A 21,061-nucleotide genomic window follows, 5' to 3' on the forward strand; every position below is an offset into this window, starting at 1 on the left:
AAATTTATATTAGTTGTTTAGAATTGATTCTTATGCTCCTTGGAAAATAATGCCAGCTCTTGGAGCGTTTTTGAAATATGGGTCTTATTCTACTTTTCAGAATAATAATAAACTCTTGGCCTGGTGGAAGCCAAACCAAGAGTTTATATCATGGTGAAATACCAAACTTAAATAAACACATTTTTGTGTTTTTACTTTGTTTAATGCTCTTTGTAAGTTATTTTAAACATAAAGTTTGTTTACATTTAAAAGAATGACTTAATTAACAGCACATGACACAGTCACCAGACAAACCTGTGTTTTCTTAGTGTTGATGAACAAGTGCTCCTAGGGTGCCCGGGCTCATGTGCCTTCCTCAGGCAGAGGAGGTGCTCCTGGCCACACAAATCTAGACTTCAAAACTGAATTTTTGACTGATATAATTAAGCAATCATTTCATTTAAAAAGTTAGTAAATGATGCTTGTGGTGAAGATCAAACTGCTGGTTATCAATGTTTTTACTCTTGGCTAGTGTCATGATGCCATACAGGTGGGAACCTCAAATATGTGCAAATGCACACACATGCACACACGTGTGCATGCATACATGTGCATGCAGTGTACACAAAACCACACGTGCACAGGTGTGCATATGCGTGGGTATGAGTATATGCACATACATATGATTGTACATGCAGGAATACATTTGTGACAGATGCATGCACATATGATCATGTGCACATATTACATGAGTGTGCCAGCACATAGGAATGCACACATGCATCTGTGCACACATATACCTGTGTTTACACTCCCAGACATAACATTTGCAAACACATGCACCAGTGCATGAACACACACACACACACACACACACACACACACACTGACTCCTGGTGTCTGAGGGCCAGGCCAGTGGCCTGCCTGGGACACCAGGAGCTCTAGGTGCCGTGTGTCGGTGGAGTGGCCTGGCTGTGGGCTGGTACCCCTGGCTGAGGCATCGTGGAGCATGCTCGTGGGGAGCACTCCTTGGAGGATTCTGTGGGTGCTGAGCTGCATGTCAGCCTGCACACTCTGTCATATCCAGGTGGGATACGCTGGTGGGATGGCTCCTCACCCAGATGCCAGCACAGCACAGCCAGCCACACCAGGGCAGCGTTGAGGTTGGGGCCAGTGTTGGTGGGAGTGTGCAGGTCAAGTTCCCAGGCTCCAGGGCAGCAGTGTTGCAGAGACCTCTGAGTGACCTCCAGGGAGCCCTGCTCTGGGCACAGGCCCCTTGCAAGCCCTCAATGTTATTGCCTCAAAGCACCATTTTCTCACCAAAATATGAATGAAAATAAATAAGAGACTCTAAGCAAAATGAATTCTGGCACATAAATAAGTAGAAATTCTTTATATACCTGTGAACTTCTTTTTATAGGAGAGGGAGCCAGCAGCCTAATGTTAGGTGGTTCATTTTCTGGATGATATGATATCTTTGTTTAATTTGCCACTTTTCAGCACAGTAATTACAGTAAAAACTCACCAAAATGGAAAATAAAAATCTAACTTTGAAAAGTAGTGCCCATACATCCTTACATCCCCAGTTTGAATTCTAAGGACTTCCTGGGGATGGTGGGAGAAAGCCTGGGGGTTCCTGTCACTGTTTTTAATGGTTTTCTCAAAATCTCCACATCTGGAGGGTCATCCTCACACAGGTGAGTTTCATCTAGAGAAATTCTGTCTCTGCCTTTTCATCTACCGTCGCTCCTCTGCAGAATGCCAACAGAAATCCTGTTCCTTTTGAATTGATGAAGTCTGTGTTAGAGCAAAACACTTTCCACACAACGGTCACTTCCTCTCTGTCTCTGGGTGACTCTGGTCCTGGTCCAGCAGACTGTGTGGTCAAGCCACCTGGGCTACATCAAGGGCAGGAGCGCCAAACAGGCCGGTCAGGGATGGAGGCCACTGTGGCCCTTCCCTGTGCCACCTGTGGCTGCAGGAGGGGGCCCTGCTCCCGACAGCCAGGCCCAGCTTTGACCTGTGCACCTGCTGTGTGCTCACACTATTCCTACAACACCAGCCTGGGTCCTTTATCAGCTCCACTCCTGATAAAACTTTCTTCTAAAACATGTGTCAGATTGTTGTCCTTCCCAGGAACTTTCAAGAACTACCTTTTCTGAAGAAAAAGTAAAACCTCATGGACCTGACCCAGTCTGACCTTTCAGCCTTCTCTGTGGGGCACAGGGGGCTCTTGTCTGGGGCCCAGAGAATAAGTAGGTGTGGAGACTGAAGCTGGTGTGCACTATGGACATGTCAGGAGGAGGGTGTACAGTGGGGAGGCAAACCCACTGGTGTCGCTGAGCAGGGAAGATGATATGGAGTACCAGGATGTAGGCCAGGAACATTTCAGAGGCCTGGACCATCGCAGAAGCCTGGACCACCTCAGGGGCCTGGATCGTCTCAGGGGCTGGGACCATCGCATGGACCTGGACCATCTCAGGGTCTGGATCAATTCAGGGGCCTGGACCATATCAGGGCATAGACCATCTCAGGTGCCTGGACCATCTCAATGACGGAACCATCTCAGGGACGTGGACCATCTCAGTAACTTGGACCATCTCAGGGCCTCGACCATCTCAGGGACCTGGGACATCTCAGGGAACTGGACCATCTCAGGGGATGGGACCATCTCAGAGGCCTGGACCATCTCTGGGGCGTGGACCATCTCAGAGTCCAGGACCATCTCAGGGGCCTGGATCATCTCAGGGCCTGGATGATCTCAGGGACATGGACCATCTCAGGGCATGTAACATCTCAGGGGCCTGGATCATCTCAGAGGCTGGGACCGTCTCAGGGCCTGGACCATCTCGGTGACCTGGACCATCTCAGGGACCTGGACCATCTCAGAGGCTGGGACCATCTCAGGGGCCTGGACCATCTTAGTGACCTGGACCATCCAGGGACCTGGACCATCTCAGGGGCCTGAACCATCTCAGGGACTGGACTATCTCAGGGACCTGGACCATCTCAGTGACCTGGACCATCTCAGGGGCATGGACCATCTCAGGGCAAGGGCCATCTCAGGGGCCTGGACCATCTCAGAGGTCGGGACAATCTCAGAGGCTGGGACCATCTCAGGGGCCTGGACCATCTTGGTGACCTGGACCATCTCAGAGGCTGTGACCATGTCAGGGGCCTGGACCATCTCAGGAACTGGACCATCTCAGGGACCTGGACCATCTCAGGGCAAGGACCATCTCATGGGCCAGGACCATCTCAGGGGCCTGGACCATCTCAGGGGCCTGGACATCTCAGGGGCCTGGGCCATCTCAGAGGCCAGGGCCATCTCAGGAGCCTGGACCATCTCAGCACCTGGACCATCTCAGGACCTGGATCATCTCAGGACCTGGACCATCTCAGGGGTCTGGACCATCTCGGTGACCTGGACCATCTCAGGGGCGTGGTCCATCTCAGAGGCTGGGAACATGTCAGAGGCCGGGACCATCTCAGGGGCCGGGATCATCTCAGGGGCTGGGACCATCTCAAGAGCCTGGACCATGTCAGAACCTGGAGCATCTCAGGGACCTGGAGCATCTCAGAGATCTGGACTATCTCAGGGCGTGGACCATCTCAGGCGGCTGGACCATCTCAGAGGGCTGGAACATCTCAGGGGCCTGGACCATACAGGGGCCTAGACCATCTTGGTGACCTGGACGATCTCATGGGCCTGGACCATCAGGGACCTGGACCATCTCAGGGGCCAGGACCATCTCAGTGACCTGGACCATCTCAGGGGCATGGATCATTGCAAGGCATGGACCATCTCAGGGGCCAGGACCATCTCAGAGATTTGGACCATATCAGAGACCTGGACCATATCAGGGACCTGGACCATCTAGGGACCTGGATCATCTTGGTGACCTGGACCATCTCAGGGACCTCGACCATTTCAGGGGTCTGGACGATCTCAGGGACCTGGACGATCTCAGGGGCATGGAAAATCTCAGAGGCTGGGACCATCACAGGGGCCTGAACCATCTCAGGGCATGGACCATCTCAGGGGCCTGGACCATCTCAGGAACTTGGACCATTGCAGGGGCCTGGACCATCTCAGAGGCCTGTATTATAGCAGGAGCCTGGACCATCTCAGGGACCTGGACCATCTCAGAGGCCTGTATTATCTCAGGGGCCTGGACCATCTCAGGGGCCTGGACCATCTCAGAGGCCTGGACATATCAGGGACCTGGACCATCTCAGGGGCCTGGACCATCTCAGGACCTGGACCATCTCAGTGGCATGGACCATCTCAGGGGCATGTACCATCTCAGAGGCTGGGACCTCTAAGGGGCCTGGACCATCTCTGGGCGTGGACCATTTCAGGGACCTGGACCAGCGCAGGCACCTGGATCATCTAGGTGACCTGGACTATATCAGGGACCTGGACCATCTCAGGGGCCTGAACCATCTCAGGGCCTGGACCATCTCAGGGATATGGACAATCTCAGGGCAAGGAGCATCTCACGGGCCAGGACCATCTCAGGGGCCTGGACCATCTCAGAAGCCTGGACATCTCAGGGACCTGGACCATCTCAGAGGCCTGGACCATCTAAGGGGCCTGGATTGTCTCAGGGGCCTAGACCATCTCAGAGGCCTGGACATCTCAGGGACCTGGACCATCTCAGAGGCCAGGACCATCTCAGGAGCCTGGACCATCTCAGGACCTGGACCACCTCAGGGGCTTGGACCATCTCGGTGACCTGGACCATCTCAGGGTCCTCGACCATCTCAGAAGCCAGAGGCATGTCAGAGGCCGGAACCATCGCAGGGTCGGGACCATCTCATGGACCTGGACCATCTCATGGACCTGGACCATCTCAGGGACCTGGACCATCTCAGGGTCTGGACCATCTCTGGCGCCTGGACCATCTCAGGGACCTGGCCATCTCAGGGTCTGGACCATCTCAGGGGCCTGGACCATCTCAAGCGGCCGGGACCATCTCAGAGGCTGGGCCCATCTCAGGAGTGTGGACCATCTCAGTGACCTGGACCATCTCAGTCTGGAACAATCTCAGAGGCTGGGACCATCTCAGGAGCATGGACCATCTCAGAGGCCTGGACCATTTCAGGGGCCTGGACCATCTCAGGGGCCTGGACCATCTCAGGGACCTGGACCATCTCAGGGGCCTGGACCATCTCAGGGCGTGGACCATCTCAGGGGGCTGGACCATCTCAGAGGCTGTGACCATCTCAGGGGCCTGGACCATCTTGGTGACCTGGACCATCTCAGGGACCTGGACCATCTCAGGGCCTGGACCATCTCAGGGGCATGAACCATCATCAGGGCATGGACCAATCAGGGGCATGGGACATCTCAGAGGCTGGGACCATCTCAGGGGTCTGGACCATCTCAGGGCGTGGACCATCTCAGGGGCCTGGACCATCTCAGCAACCTAGATCATCGCAAGGGCCTGGAACATCTCAGGGACCTGGACCATCTCAGGGTCTGGACCATCTCAGAGGCCTGGACCATCTCAGGAACCTGGACCATCTCAGGACCTGGACCATCTCAGGGACCTGGACCATCTCAGGGCGTGGACCATCTCAGAGGCCTGGACCATCTCAGGGACCTGGACCATCTCAGGGCCTGAACCATCTCAGGAGCATGGACCATCTCAGGGACCTGGACCATCTCAGGGACCTGGACCATCTCAGGGCGTGGACCTTTTTAGAGGCGTGGACCATCTCAGAGGCCTGGCCCATCTCAGAGGCTGGGATCATCTCTGAGGCTTGGACCATCTCAGAGGCCAGGATCATCTCAGAGGCCTGGAAAATCTCAGCGACCTGGACCAACTCAGGGACCTGGACCATCTCAGGGACCTGGACCATCTCAGGGCGTGGACCTTTTTAGAGGCGTGGACCATCTCAGAGGCCTGGCCCATCTCAGAGGCCAGGATCATCTCAGAGGCCTGGAAAATCTCAGCGACCTGGACCAACTCAGGGACCTGGACCATCTCAGTGACCTGGACCATCTCAGGGCATGGACAATCTCAGGGACATGGACCATCTCATGGCATGGACCATCTCAGGGGCTGGGACCATCTCAGAGGCCTGGACCATCTCAGAGGCCTGGATCATCTCAGGGGCCTGGACCATCTCAGAGGCCTGGATCATCTCAGGGTGTGGACCATCTCAGAGGCTGTGACCATCTCAGTGGCCTGGACCATCTTTGTGACCTGGACCATCTCAGGGACCTGGACCATCTCAGGGACCTAGACCATCTCAGTGACCTGGACCATCGCAGGGGCATTGACCATCTCAGGGCATGGAGCATCTCAGGGGCCAGGACCATCTCAGAAGCTGGGACCATATCAGGGACCTGGACCATCTTGGTGACCTGGACCATCTCAGGGGCCTGACCATCTCAGGGTCTGGACCATCTCAGGGACCTGGACCATCTCAGGGCGTGGACCTTTTTAGAGGCGTGGACCATCTCAGAGGCAGGGATCATCTCAGAGGCCTGGATCATCTCAGGGACCTGGACCATCTCAGGGCGTGGACCATCTCAGAGGCCTGGACCATCTCAGAGGCCGGGATAATCTCAGAGGCCTGGACCATCAGGTACCTGGACCATCTCAGTGACCTGGACCATCTCAGGGCCTAGACCATCTCAGAGGCATGGACCATCTCATGGCATGGACCATCTCATGGGCTGGGACCATCTCAGAGGCTTGGACCATCTCAGGGGCCTGGACCATCTCAGGGGCCTGGAGCATCTCAGGGCGTGGACCATCTCAGGGGCCTGGACCATCTCAGCGACCTAGACCATCGCAAGGGCCTGGAACATCTCAGGGACCTGGACCATCTCAGGGTCTGGACCATCTCAGAGGCCTGGACCATCTCAGGGGCCTGGACCATCTTGGTGACCTGGACCATCCAGGGACCTGGACCATCTCAGGGGCCTGAACCATCTCAGGGACTGGACTATTTCAGGGAACTGGACCATCTCAGTGACCTGGACCATCTCAGGGCCTGGACCATCTCAGGGATATGGACAATCTCAGGGCAAGGAGCATCTCACGGGCCAGGACCATCTCAGGGGCCTGGACCATCTCAGAGGCCTGGACATCTCAGGGACCTGGACCATCTCAGAGGCCTGGACCATCTAAGGGGCCTGGATCGTCTCAGGGGCCTAGACCATCTCAGAGGCCTGGACATCTCAGGGACCTGGACCATCTTAGAGGCCAGGACCATCTCAGGAGCCTGGACCATCTCAGGACCTGGACTACCTCAGGGGCTTGGACCATCTCAGTGACCTGGACCATCTCAGGGTCCTCGACCATCTCAGAAGCCAGAGGCATGTCAGAGGCCGGAACCATCGCTGGGTCGGGACCATCTCATGGACCTGGACCATCTCAGGGGCCTGGACCATCTCAGCGGCCGGGACCATCTCAGAGGCTGGGCCCATCTCAGGAGTGTGGACCATCTCAGTGACCTGGACCATCTCAGAGTCTGGAACAATCTCAGAGGCTGGGACCATCTCAGGAGCATGGACCATCTCAGAGGCCTGGACCATTTCAGGGGCCTGGACAATCTCAGGGGCCTGGACCATCTCAGGGACCTGGACCATCTCAGGGCGTGGACCATCTCAGGGGCCTGGACCATCTTGGTGACCTGGACCATCTCAGGGGCATGAACCATCATCAGGGCATGGACCAATCAGGGGCATGGGCCATCTCAGAGGCTGGGACCATCTCAGGGGTCTGGACCAATCAGGGGCATGGGCCATCTCGGGGCCTGGACCATCTCAGGGACCTGAACCATGGCAGGGTCTGGACCATCAGGCGACTGGACCATCTCAGAGGCCTGGATCATCTCAGGGGCCTGGACCATCTCAGAGGCCTGGACCATCTCAGGGGCCGGGACCTTCTCAGAGGCCTGGACCATCTCAAGGGCTGGGACCTTCTCAGAGGCCGGGATAATCTCAGAGGCCAGGACCATCTCAGGAACCTGGACCATCTCAGGACCTGGACCATCTCAGGGACCTGGACCATCTCAGAGGCCTGGACCATCTAAGGGACCTGGACCATCTCAGGGCCTGAACCATCTCAGGGGCCAGGACCATCTCAGAAGCTGGGACCATATCAGGGACCTGGACCATCTCAGGGCCTGGATCATCTCAGGGGCATGGTCCATCTTATGGCATGGACCATGTCAGGGGCTGGGACCATCTCCGAGGCCTGGACCATCTCAGGGGCCTGGATGATCTCAGGGCGTGGACCATCTCAGTGCGTGGACCATCTCAGAGGCCGGGATCATCTCAGAGGCCGGGATCATCTCTGAGGCCTGGACCATCTCAGGAACCTGGACCATCTCAGGGCCTGGACCATCTCAGGAGCATGGACCATCTCATGGCATGGACCATCTCAGGGGCCGGGACCATCTCAGAGGCCTGGACCATCTCAGAGGCCTGGACCATCTCAGGGGCCTGGACCATCCCAGGGCATGGACCATCTCAGAGGCCTGGAACATCTCAGAGGCCGGGATCATCTCAGAGGCCTGGATAATCTCAGCGACCTGGATCATCTCAGCGACCTGGACCAACTCAGGGACCTGGATCATCTCAGTGACCTGGACCATCTCAGGGCGTGGACAATCTCAGGGACATGGACCATCTCATGGCATGGACCATCTCAGGGGCTGGGACCATCTCAGAGGCCTGGACCATCTCAGAGGCCTGGATCATCTCAGGGGCCTGGACCATCTCAGGGGCCTGGACCATCTCAGGGCGTGGACCATCTGAGAGGCTGTGACCGTCTCAGTGGCCTGGACCATCTCAGGGACCTGGACCATCTCAGGGACCTAGACCATCTCAGTGACCTGGACCATCGCAGGGGCATTGACCATCTCAGGGCATGGAGCATCTCAGGGGCCAGGACCATCTCAGAAGCTGGGACCATATCAGGGACCTGGACCATCTTGGTGACCTGGACCGTCTCAGGGGCCTGACCATCTCAGGGTCTGGACCATCTCAGGGACCTGGACCATCTCAGGGCGTGGACCTTTTCAGAGGCGTGGACCATCTCAGAGGCAGGGATCATCTCAGAGGCCTGGATCATCTCAGGGACCTGGACCATCTCAGGGCGTGGACCTTTTCAGAGGCGTGGACCATCTCAGAGGCAGGGATCATCTCAGAGGCCTGGATCATCTCAGGGACCTGGACCGTCTCAGGGCGTGGACCATCTCAGAGGCCTGGACCATCTCAGAGGCCGGGATAATCTCAGAGGCCTGGACCATCAGGTACCTGGACCATCTCAGTGACCTGGACCATCTCAGGGCCTAGACCATCTCAGAGGCATGGACCATCTCATGGCATGGACCATCTCATGGGCTGGGACCATCTCAGAGGCTTGGACCATCTCAGGGGCCTGGACCATCTCAGGGGCCTGGAGCATCTCAGGGCGTGGACCATCTCAGGGGCCTGGACCATCTCAGCGACCTAGACCATCGCAAGGGCCTGGAACATCTCAGGGACCTGGACCATCTCAGGGTCTGGACCATCTCAGAGGCCTGGACCATCTCAGGGGCCTGGACCATCTTGGTGACCTGGACCATCCAGGGACCTGGACCATCTCAGGGGCCTGAACCATCTCAGGGACTGGACTATTTCAGGGAACTGGACCATCTCAGTGACCTGGACCATCTCAGGGCCTGGACCATCTCAGGGATATGGACAATCTCAGGGCAAGGAGCATCTCACGGGCCAGGACCATCTCAGGGGCCTGGACCATCTCAGGGGCCTGGAGCATCTCAGGGCGTGGACCATCTCAGGGACCTGGACCATCTCAGGGACCTAGACCATCTCAGTGACCTGGACCATCTCAGGGGCATTGACTATCTCAGGGCATGGAGCATCTCAGGGGCCGACCATCAGGTACCTGGACCATCTCAGTGACCTGGACCATCTCAGGGCCTAGACCATCTCAGAGGCATGGACCATCTCATGGGCTGGGACCATCTCAGAGGCCTAGACCATCTCAGGGGCCTGGACCATCTCAGGGTCTGGACCATCTCAGGCGCCTGGACCATCTCAGGGGCCTGGACCATCTTGGTGACCTGGCCATATCAGGGGCCTGGACCACCTCAGAGGCTGGGACCATCTCAGGAGCCTGGACCATCTCAGGACCTGGACCATCTCAGGGACCTGGACCATCTCCTAGGTCTGCACCATCTCAGGGTCTTGGACCATCTCAGGGGCCTGGATCATGTCATAGGCCTGGACATATCAGGGTCCTGGAACATTTCAGGGTCTGGACCATACAGGGGCCTGGACCATCTTAGGGCGTGGACCATCTCAGGGGCCTGGACCATCTAAGAGGCCGGGACCATCTCAGTGGCTGGGAACATCTCAGGGGCTGGACCATCTCAGGGCCTGGGACCATCTAATTGACCTGGACATTGTAGGAGCTTGTCTTAGTTCCCTGGACTGCTGTCACACTTCATGGATTAAAACAACAAATATATATTATCTCATAGTCTGGAGGCCAGAAGTCTAAGGTCAGGTAGTTGGCAGGGTTGGCTCCTTCTTGAAGCCCTAAAGAACTCATTCTCTTCCTCCCTCTAGGCTCTGGGAGCCAGCAGTCCCAGGCATACCTGGGCCCATGCACATACATATCACGTTATACCTGACCCCACTTTTGGTGTCCTCTGGCTCTCTCTGTGTGCCCTCTCTGCTTCTTATAAGGACTTTGTTGGCTTTAGGTCCCTCTCTAGTCCAGAGTGATCTGCAAAGACCCTATTTGCAGATAAGGTCATGTTCTAGGTGAATAAGAATTTGGGGGACTGAATTGAACACTTTTGAACCTGGTACAGAACTCTGGTGCTTGGTCTGTGCCCTCCTTCCTGCCTGGGGCCAGCTGCTGAGAATACCCAGGGAGGGCACCCCTTCTCTGAGCCAGGGTACAGGGGTGAAGCTGGTGGTGCCCTTGCCATCTGTCAGATGAACATTAAAAAAAAGCTGAAACAGTGAGATTAATCACCCAAGGGGGGAAAATTTCTGAACATTTGGCATATTTGCAAACGTTTGCATGTAAGAGCACCAGTGACTGTGTTATTTCATAAATCCCGCCTGGCACGTTACTTCCTCTTCTCAGCAGCTTGGGGAGGTGGGGGTAGGCGTGGTCTCTGTGTCAGAGGCTGGAGTCCTGCTGGAGACTCCACTCTCATCCAGTGAAAGGCCAAAGACTATGTTCTCTGAAGGGGTCTCTCTGCCTGGGGCAGCATAGACTCAGCAGTGGCCTCAACTTTGCTCATTTTAAGGACTTTTTATCCACCTGCTCCTTCTCCTCCCAGCCTTGGCTCACACAGTCCCCTCAACACCTGTGTCCATCCCTGGACCCTCACCCCCCATCTCGTGTCCTGGCCCTGCTGGGACATTGTCTTTGCTGGGAGCCTCTTCCAAGTGCACCTGCAGGGCCGTCTGAACCATCGACCCTGGAGGCAGTGCCCCCTGCTCCTGTGCAGCAGGCTGGCCCCAGGAGCCCCTTCTGCCTTTGAGCATAGCTCAGGTTATTTTTCCTTAAATGCAAGACTTCAGTTCTCCTTCGTCTACCACCGTGGAGCCGCCCAGAGCTGTAAGCTCTGCCACCTCCTGCCTCCTTCACCTCTTGCCATCGCCAACCCTTCCTGGAGGCAGGGAAAAGCTCCAGGAGTTTCCTGAAACCCCACCCTCACCTGAGCAACCAATTAGCCTTGCCCGAGCCCACACCAGCCTGAATCCTATGCCCACCACCATCTCTGTCAGTGTGGTGTCATCTGACCAATGGCTAGTTTGTGTTGCGAGCTCTTTATGGGCCAGGCCCTGTGTGAAAAGCACTTTAAGATTGCTGCCTCCCTTAATCTTGGAAACAGCATTTCAAAGGTAGGAAAACCTAAGCTTAGGGAACGGGCTGTGTGCCTGGGATGGAGCTGGTGTGAGAACAGGGGTCTGAACTCTGTTCTTCACTGTGCTTCGACCCCTTGCCTTGTTCTAGCCACAAGTGGGACCAAGGCTCTTTTTTCAAGTGGCATTTGTGGGAGTTTTGTGAGCCCAGGTTTGGCAGCGTAGCAACCTCCAGCTCTCTGCAGACCTCTGTGCTTTCAGCGAACGGCCTGCTCACTGCCCTCCTCAGGGTCCCTTAGGACCCTAAACTCAGACTTTTGCCAAAACTCAGCCTCTTCTTGTTCTCCATTGAGGGGCCCCGCCCCTATGCCGGTCACCAGGGCTGTCAATTCAGCCTCTGCTAATTCATCTCTGTGTTCATTCAGTGGCCACCCCGGGGACTGGATGTCAGGAATTTCAGAGGGTGCCCCATGCTCCATCCTATCACTTGCCCTGATGCAAATGCAAGTGCCACTCTTGGGAGACTGGAGGGTAAAGAGATTTTTGTGTATCTTTTCCATACTAAGTGCAGAAATCTGGTTGTATATTATACATAAGGCACATCTCAAAGTAGATCGGCCGCCATTCAAAGACTTGATAGCTGCGGTGGTGAGTTGCTGCAGACTGGTCTAACTTAGTGTCATGGCAGTCCAAGCTCAGGTTGGAAAAGAGTTTACAGACACAGAGCATTTAATACAGGAGTGAGTTTATTGAGAGCAGACAGCAGAGACAATGAGGGCCCTGAGAGCACAGCAGCCCACCTCCTGACAGGCCAAGGGAGAGCTGATGCTTTTCATGGGTTGTGAAGTGAAAGGTGCTCAGTTGTGTCTGACTCTTTGCGACCCCATGCACTCTATAGTCCATGGAATTCTCCAGGCCAGAATACTGGAGTGGGTAGCCTTTCCCTTCTCTAGGGGGTCTTCCCAACCCAGGGATGGAAGCCAGGTCTCCCGCCTCACAGGCGAATTCTTTACTAGCTGAGCCACAAGGAAAGCCCAAGAATACTGGAGTGGGTAGCCTAGCCCTTCTCCAGTGGATCTTCCTGACCCAGGAATCGAACTGGGGTCTCCTCCACTGCAGTCAGATTCTTTACCAATGGAGTTATGAGGGAAGCCCTTTTCATGGGTTAGTAGCCAATTTTTATTACCTCAAGACAAAAAAAATTCCTGCTGGAAGGGTGGCATTAAGTGGTGGGTTAGGGCGTTATATGGTGACTACTGGATTGGGCCTCTTTGCCTATTTTGGAGTTAGGAAGCCTGTTAAGTGATGATCGAGGGTACTTTTGGCAATGGTTACAAAGAGTTTCAGTAAGTTCTGGAAATGGCCTTGGTTCTGGGCCCCGCTTCTGTGGCCTTGGTGCAAGGTGACACCCCCTCACCATCTGGGTTACCCTCACCTCTTGCTCGTCGTGGGTCACACCTGCAGTGCTTTTGTGCTTCCACAACAAAAGTGTGTGTCTGTGCACATTATATAGTGTTGCCTGCATGTTTTGTAAAAATTGAAATATCGTTGACTTACAACATTGTGTTAATTTCTGCTGTACAGCAAAGTGATTCCATTATACATATTCTTTTTTTATATGCTTTTCCACTACGGTTTATCATAGGATATCGAATACACTTCCCTGTGTTCTACAGTAGGACCTTGTTGTTTCTTCATCCTATATATGGGAGTTTGAATCTGCTAATCTCAAACACCCAGGCCATCCCTCCTCCGCCCGCCTGCCCCCACTTGGCAACCACACGTCCGTTCTCTATGCCTGTGGGTCGGTTTCTGTTTTGTGAGTACGTTCATTTGTGTCATAGTTTAGATTCCACATGTAAGTGACGTCGTGTGCTGTTTGTCTTTGTCTGACTTACCTCAGCACGATAATCTCTAGTTTCATCCATGTTGCTGCAAATGACATCATTTCATTCTTTTTAAAACAATGTCTGTTGTTTTAAATATTTAAAATGTTGTGTTGGTTTCTGCTGTATAACAACTTGAATCAGCCATAATTATATATATATGTGTGTATGTATGTATATATATGTATATATATATATATATATATATATCAGTTTAATTCAGTTGCTCAGTTGTGTCTGACTTAGTTGGTTGAAACCCCATGGACTGCAGCACGCCAGGCCTCCCTGTCCATCACCAACTCCCAGAGTTTACTCAAACTCATGTCCATTGAGTCGGTGATGCCATCCAACCATCTCATCCTCTGTCATCCCCTTCTCCTCCTGCCTTCAATCTTTCCCAGCATCAGGGTCTTTTCCAATGAGTCAGCTCTTCACATCAGGTGGCCAAAGTATTGGAGCTTCAGCTTCAGCATCAGTCCTTCCAATGAATATTCAGGACTGATTTCTTTTATGATGGACTGGTTGGATCTCCTTGCAGTCCAAGGGACTCTCAAGAGTCTTCTCCAACACCACAGTTTAAAAGCATCAATTCTTTGGCACTCAGCTTTCTTTATAGTCCAACTCTCACATCCATATGTGACTACTGGAAAAACCATAGCCTTGACTAGATGGACCTTTGTTGTAATGTCTCTGCTTTTTAATATGCTGTCTAGGTTGGTCATAACTTTACTTCCAAGGAGTACCGTCTTTTAATGTCATTGCTGCAATCACCATCTGCAGTGATTTTGGAGTCCCCCAAAATACAGTCAGCCACTGTTTCCACTGTTTCCCCATATATTTGCCATGAAGTGATGGGACTGGATGCCATAATCTTAGTTTTCTGAATGTTGAGCTTTAAGCCAACTTTTCACTCTCCACTTTCACTTTCATCAAGAGGCTCTTTAGTTCTTCTTCACTTATGACATTTTGTCATAAGGTGTCACGCTTATGACACCGCCATAAGGGTGGTGTCATCTGCATATCTGAAGTTGCTGCTATTTCTTCTGGCAATCGTGATTCCCGCTTGTGCTTCATCCAGCCCAGTGTTTCTCATGATGTACTCTAAGTTAAATAAGCAGGGTGACAATATACAGTCTTGATGTATTCCTTTTCCTATTTGGATCGTCTGTTGTTCCATGTCCAGTTCTAACTGTTGCTTCCTGACCTGCAAACAGATTTCTCTAGAGGCAGGTCAGGTGGTCTGGCATTCCCATCTCTTTCAGAATTTTCCAAAGTTTATTGTGATCCACACAGTCAAAGGCTTTGGCATAGTCAATAAAGCAGACGTTTTTCTGGAACTCTTGCTTTTTCAATGATCCAGCAGATGTTGGCAATTTGATCTCTGGTTCCTCTGCCTTTTCTAAAATCAGCTTGAACATCTGGAAGTTCATGGTTCACATATTGCTGAAGACTGGCTTGGAGAATTACTTTACTAATGTGTGAGATGAGTGCAATTGTGCACTAGTTTGAGCATTCTTTGGCATTGCCTTTCTTTGGGGCTGGAATGAAAGCTGACCTTTTCCAGTCCTGTGGCCACTGCTGAGTGTTCCAAATTTGCTGGCATATTGAGTGCGGTGCTTTCACAGCATCATCTTTCAGGATTTGAAATAGCTCAATTGGAATTCCATCACCTCCACTATCTTTGTTAGTAGTGATGCTTCCTAAGGCCCACTTGACTTCACATTCCAGGATGTCTGGCTCTAGGTGAGTGATCACACCATCCTGATTATCTGGGTCATGAAGATCTGTTTCGTACAGCTCTTCTGTGTATTCTTGCCACCTCTTCTTAATATCTTCTGCTTCTGTTAGGTACATGCCATTTCTGTCCTTTATTGAGCTCATCTTTGCATGAAATGTTCCCTTGGTATCTCAAATTTTCTTGAAGAGATCTCTAGTCTTTCCCATTCTACTGTTTTCCTCTATTTCTTTGCACTGATCAATGAGGAAGGCTTTCTTATCTCTTCTTGCTATTCTTTGGAACTCTGCATTCAGATGCTTATATCTTTCCTTTTCTCCTTTGCTTTTCATTTCTCTTCTTTTCACAGCTATTTGTAAGGCCTCCCCAGACAGCCATTTTGCTTTTTCGCATTTCTTTTCCATGGGGATGGTCTTGATCCCTGTCTCCTGTACAATGTCATGAACCTCATTCCATAGTTCATCAGGCACTCTATCTATCAGATCTAGGCCCTTAAATCTATTTCTCACTTCCACTGTATAATCCTAAGGGATTTGATTTAGGTCATACCTGAATGGTCTAGTGGTTTTCCCTACTTTCTTCAATTTAAGTCTGAATTTGGCAATAAGGAGTTCATGGTCTGAGCCACAGTCAGCTCCCAGTCTTGTTTTTGCTGACTATATAGAGCTTCTCCATCTTTGGCTGCAAAGAATATAATCAATCTGATTTCGGTGTTGGCCATCTGGTGATGTCCATGTATAGAGTCTTCTCTTGTGTTGTTGGAAGAGGGTGTTTGTTATGACCAGTGCATTTTCTTGGCAAAACTCTATTAGTCTTTGCCCTGCTTCATTCCCTATTCCAAGGCCAAATTTGCCTGTTACTCCAGGTGTTTCTTAACTTCCTACTTTTGCATTCCAGTCCCCTATAATGAAAAGGACATCTTTCTTGGATGTTAGTTCTAAAAGGTCTTGTAGGTCTTCATAGAATCGTTCAGCTTCTTCGGCATTACTGGTTGGGACATAGCTTTGGATTATCATGATACTGAATGGTTTGCCATGGAAATGAAGAGATCATTCTGTCGTTTTTGAAACTGCATCTAAGTACTGCATTTTGGACTCTTATTAACTATGATGGCTACTCCATTTCTTCTAACGGATTCTTGCTCACAGTAGTAGATATAATGGTCATCTGAGTTAAATTCACCCATTCCAGTCCATTTTAGTTTGCTGACTCCTAAAATGTCGACGTTCAATCTTGCCATCTCCTGTTTGATCACTTCCAATTTGCCTTGATTCATGGACTTAACATTCCAGGTTCCTATGCAATATTGCTCTTTATAGCATCAGACCTTGCTTCCATCACCAGTCACATCCACAGCTGTGTGTTGTTTTTGCTTTGGCTCCATCTATTCATTCTTTCTGGAGTTACTTCTCCACTGATCTCCAGTAGCATATTGGGCACCTACTGACCTGAGGAGTTCATCTTTCAGTGTCCTATCTTTTTGCCTTTTCATACTGTTCTCAAGGCAAGAATGCTGAAGTTGTTTGCCATTCCCTTCTCCAGTGATATATATATATCTCACCTCCCTGTTGAGTCTCCCTCCCCTCCCCCATCCCACCCCTCTAGGTCATCAGAGTGCAGACCGGGCTCCCCGTGTTACACAGCAGCTTCTCAGCAATGCTCGTGGTGTATATGCTCATGTGTGTATGTTGGTGCCACTTCCTCCATCCGTCCCACCCTCTCCTCCCCCACCGCATCCATAAGTCCCTCTACATTTGCGTTTCCATCCTTCCCTGCAAATAGGTTCACCAGTACCATTTCTCTAGATTCTGTATACATGCATTAATATACAATATTTGTTTTATTTTTCTGACTTACTTCACTCTGTATTTTAGGTTCTTTCCACCTCACTAGAATGGAGTCAAATTCATTTCTTTTTATGGCTGAGTAATATTCCATTGTGTATATGTGCCACATCCTCTTGATTCATTCATCTCTTGGTGGACATTCAGATTGCTTCCGTGTCTTGGCTATTGTGAACAGTGCTGCTACTAACATAGGGGTACATTTTTAACCTTACTCCATGGTCTCATACTGAGAAGAGTTGCTGGACCCAGTTCCAATGACTGCATGTGGAGGCTTCTCCTGACCAAGCAGCTCTCTGTGGCAGTATGGAATCCATGAATCCCACTCAGTCCTGATGCTATCAACCCAGAGATAGAATCAGATCCCACCCTCCACTTTCGACAACACCAAACCCAGGGCCAGGTTGCTGCCTGTGCCTCTGACTGACTGACTGTCAATTAGAGGCATCTAAGAGCCTCTCCTCTGGTCATTCCCTTAATTGGATAGAATGGCTAGCAGAGTTCAGGGAAACTTTATGTTTACTCACTAGTTTAGTGATTTACTATTAAAAAAAATTAACGGATATGAATTAAGAAGCAGATGAACAGACATGCAGGGCAAAGTCCTGAACAAAGGCCTTCTTTTTTTTTGTGGAGCTGGGGGCCCAGCACGCTGGCACATAGAACCTTCCTGGTTCCCTGACTTGGGAATTCTCAAAAAGGGTAAGAAAGCACTTTTTTTTTTTTTTGCAAGTAACACTTTGCTTTATTTTTTAATTTTTTTTGATAGTAAACTATGTCTGGATTTTATTATTTTTTTAAAATTTTATTTTATTTTTAAACTTTACATAATTGTATTAGTTTTGCCAAATATCAAAATGAATCTGCCACAGGTATACATGTGTTCCCCATCCTGAACCCTCCTCCCTCCTCCCTCCCCATACCATCCCTCTGGGTTGTCCCAGTGCACTAGCCGCAAGCATCCAGTATCGTGCATTGAACTTGGACTGGCATCTCGTTTCATACATGATATTTTACGTGTTTCAATGCCATTCTCCCAAATCTTCCCACCCTCTCCCTCTCCCATAGAGTCCATAAGACTGTTCTATACATCAGTGTCTCTTCTGCTGTCTTGTACACAGGGTTATTGTTACCATCTTTCTAAATTCCATATATATGCGTTATTATACTGTATTGGTGTTTTTCCTTCTGGCTTACTTCACTCTGTATAATAGGCTCCAGTTTCATCTACCACATACATCACAGCAGGATCCTCTATGACCCACCTCCCAGAATATTGGAAATAAAAGCAAAAATAAACAAATGGGACCTAATTAAACTTAAAAGCTTCTGCACATCAAAGGAAACTATAAGCAAGGTGAAAAGGCAGCCTTCAGAATGGGAGAAAATAAAGCAAATGAAGCAACTGACAAACAACTAATCTCAAAAATATACAAGCAACTCCTACAGCTCAACTCCAGAAAAATAAATGACCCAATCAAAAAATGGGCCAAAGAACTAAATAGACATTTCTCCAAAGAAGACATACAGATGGCTAACAAACACATGAAACATCACTCATTATCAGAGAAATGCAAATCAAAACCACTATGAGGTACCATTTCACGCCAGTCAGAATGGCTGCGATCCAAAAGTCTACAAGCAATAAATGCTGGAGAGGGTGTGGAGAAAAGGGAACCCTCTTACACTGTTGGTGGGAATGCAAACTAGTACAGCCACTATGGAGAACAGTGTGGAGATTCCTTAAAAAACTGGAAATAGAACTGCCTTATGATCCAGCAATCCCACTGCTGGGCATACACACTGAGGAAACCAGAAGGGAAAGAGACACGTGTACCCCAATGTTCATCGCAGCACTGTTTATAATAGCCAGGACATGGAAGCAACCTAGATGTCCATCAGCAGATGAATGGATAAGAAAGCTATGGTACATATACTCAATGGAGTATTACTCAGCCATTAAAAAGAAAACATTTGAATCAGCACTTTTTTTTTTAATGGGAGGATTCATTATATAGTCATGATTGACTAAGTCACTGGCCAATAGTGATTGACTCACCAGGAATCAGGGGGCAGGCCTGAAAGTTCCAGCTCTCTAATAACCGGGCTGGTTCTCCTTGTAACAAGCCTCCATCCTGGTTGTTGTTCAGTTGCTCAGTCATGTCTGACTCTTGTGACCTCATGGATTGCAGCCCGCCAGGCTTCCCTGTCCTTTACTATCTCCTGGAGTTTGCTCAAACTCAAGTCCATTGAGTTGGTGATGCCAACCAAGCCTCTCATCTTCTGTTGCCCCCTTCTCCTCCTGTCTTCAACGTTTCCCAGCATCAGGGTCTTTTCCAATGAGTCAGCAATTCAAGTCAGGTGGCCAAAGTATTGGAGCTTCAGCTTCAGCATCAGTCCTTCCAATGGATATTCAGCACTGGTTCCTTTATTTTTCTTTAAAATGGTATATTAACATGCAATAGGGGCTTCCCTGGTGGTTCAGATGGTAAACAATCTGCCTGCAATGTGAGAGACCCAGGTTCGATCCCTGGGTCGGGAAGATCCCCTGGAGAAGGGAATGGCAACCCACTCCAGTATTCTTGCCTGGAGAATCCCATGGACAGAGGAGCCTGGTGGGCTATAGTACTTGGTGTTGCAAATGATTTATATCTTTATTTTTAATTGAATATATTTATTTTAAATGTCTTAGTTTTAATTTTAAATGCCATAAATGCTGACAGATATAGCCCACATAAACCCAAGCTTCTGGGACCCCTGGTGGTTCCTGGATCATAAAGGCCCTGAGCTTTGCAAGGGGACCCTGGCAGCATGTGAGCCTCGTCCCACCGAGTCCCTGGACACTAACAAATCTGGAAACTGTATTCTTCAATTTAAACACATATATTTGGGTAACTTATCCAGAGGAAATTAAAAGCTCAGAAGTTCCCAGAGTGATTGTCAACAGGGAAATATGATGCATATCCAAACCAAGTATTTTAAAATGAGCTTTTTAAACTACTTACTACTCAATCTAAATTCAAGTATAGTAATCAAAGAAATTGAAGCTATTCATCAACCTTACAGAATTAACATCTTTTTTTTAAAGAATAATCTTGCATTTAAACAGATATCCTTCATGACACAAACCCATGAAGTAAACAAAAGAGTTTAAAAATATATATTTTTTCCAGTGTCTTAATAGCTCCATCTAAGACTTTGTGTTGGTTTGGTCCATGGCTGTGAAGAATATACAGACAGCAGCTGTGATGAGTAGATGCATTCCCTCATAGAGAAGTTTTGGAGAAAACACACTCCATATAAATAAATGATAACGCAGGGACGTCACCAAAATGATATAGACAGAAACTGGAATAGAACAAATGAGCGCGTAGCAGAAGCAAGCATGACTCAGTGCCGAGCCGCTGTCAACAAAAAGGGAAACATGCATTAGAGCATGCCACTCTGGATCGTGTAAGTCATGAACACACATGTAACCACCAGAGCACAAGCCCTGGAGTGAGTCCTCAAGCCCAGCCTTGTGTTCCACTTGGGATCCAGTCCCTCAGGCAGGGGTTCTGGGAGAGCTGGGCCTGAGGCATCGCCTTCTCCCCTCCTGGGGCCTCGGCCCCAACACCCAGCACAGGAAACCCCTGGAGATGGGCCTGGTGGACAGGCCTCGGCTCTGCTGCCCTCCTGGGGTGCCAGGGCATCTGTGCTCAGAGGGAGCCTGCCGACCCCATGGCCCTCTCGACCCGACAGGGAGGTAGGAAAACTC

General features: G+C 50.6%; 2 protein-coding genes across 7 annotated transcripts in view; both read right to left on the minus strand.

The window, feature by feature from the left end:
• Positions 1 to 7,123: 7,123 nt before the first annotated feature.
• On the minus strand, positions 7,124 to 7,977 carry LOC139183508 (E3 ubiquitin-protein ligase RNF12-B-like). The gene is made up of 4 exons (XM_070790757.1): positions 7,762 to 7,977; positions 7,364 to 7,579; positions 7,239 to 7,301; positions 7,124 to 7,150 (listed from the first exon to the last, which is right to left on the minus strand). Exons 1-4 carry the CDS (start codon positions 7,975 to 7,977, stop codon positions 7,124 to 7,126), a joined length of 522 nt encoding a protein of 173 aa, XP_070646858.1.
• A 10,060-nt stretch (positions 7,978 to 18,037) lies between these two features.
• The window catches only part of PIGG (phosphatidylinositol glycan anchor biosynthesis class G (EMM blood group)), a 42,563-nt gene continuing 39,539 nt past the window's right edge, over positions 18,038 to 21,061 (minus strand). For 5 of the 6 annotated variants that reach the window (XM_070791999.1, XM_070791996.1, XM_070791998.1 and 2 more), the window contains one exon: positions 18,038 to 20,708. In XM_070791999.1, the coding sequence (XP_070648100.1) occupies positions 20,495 to 20,708 (214 nt within the window). In that variant the 3' untranslated portion in view covers positions 18,038 to 20,494. The remainder of the gene's footprint in view (positions 20,709 to 21,061) is intronic. The other variant, XM_070791997.1, reaches the window with a different exon arrangement.

This window comes from Bos indicus, chromosome 6, assembly GCF_029378745.1.
Source record: "Bos indicus isolate NIAB-ARS_2022 breed Sahiwal x Tharparkar chromosome 6, NIAB-ARS_B.indTharparkar_mat_pri_1.0, whole genome shotgun sequence".
Taxonomy (NCBI): Eukaryota; Metazoa; Chordata; class Mammalia; order Artiodactyla; family Bovidae; genus Bos; species Bos indicus.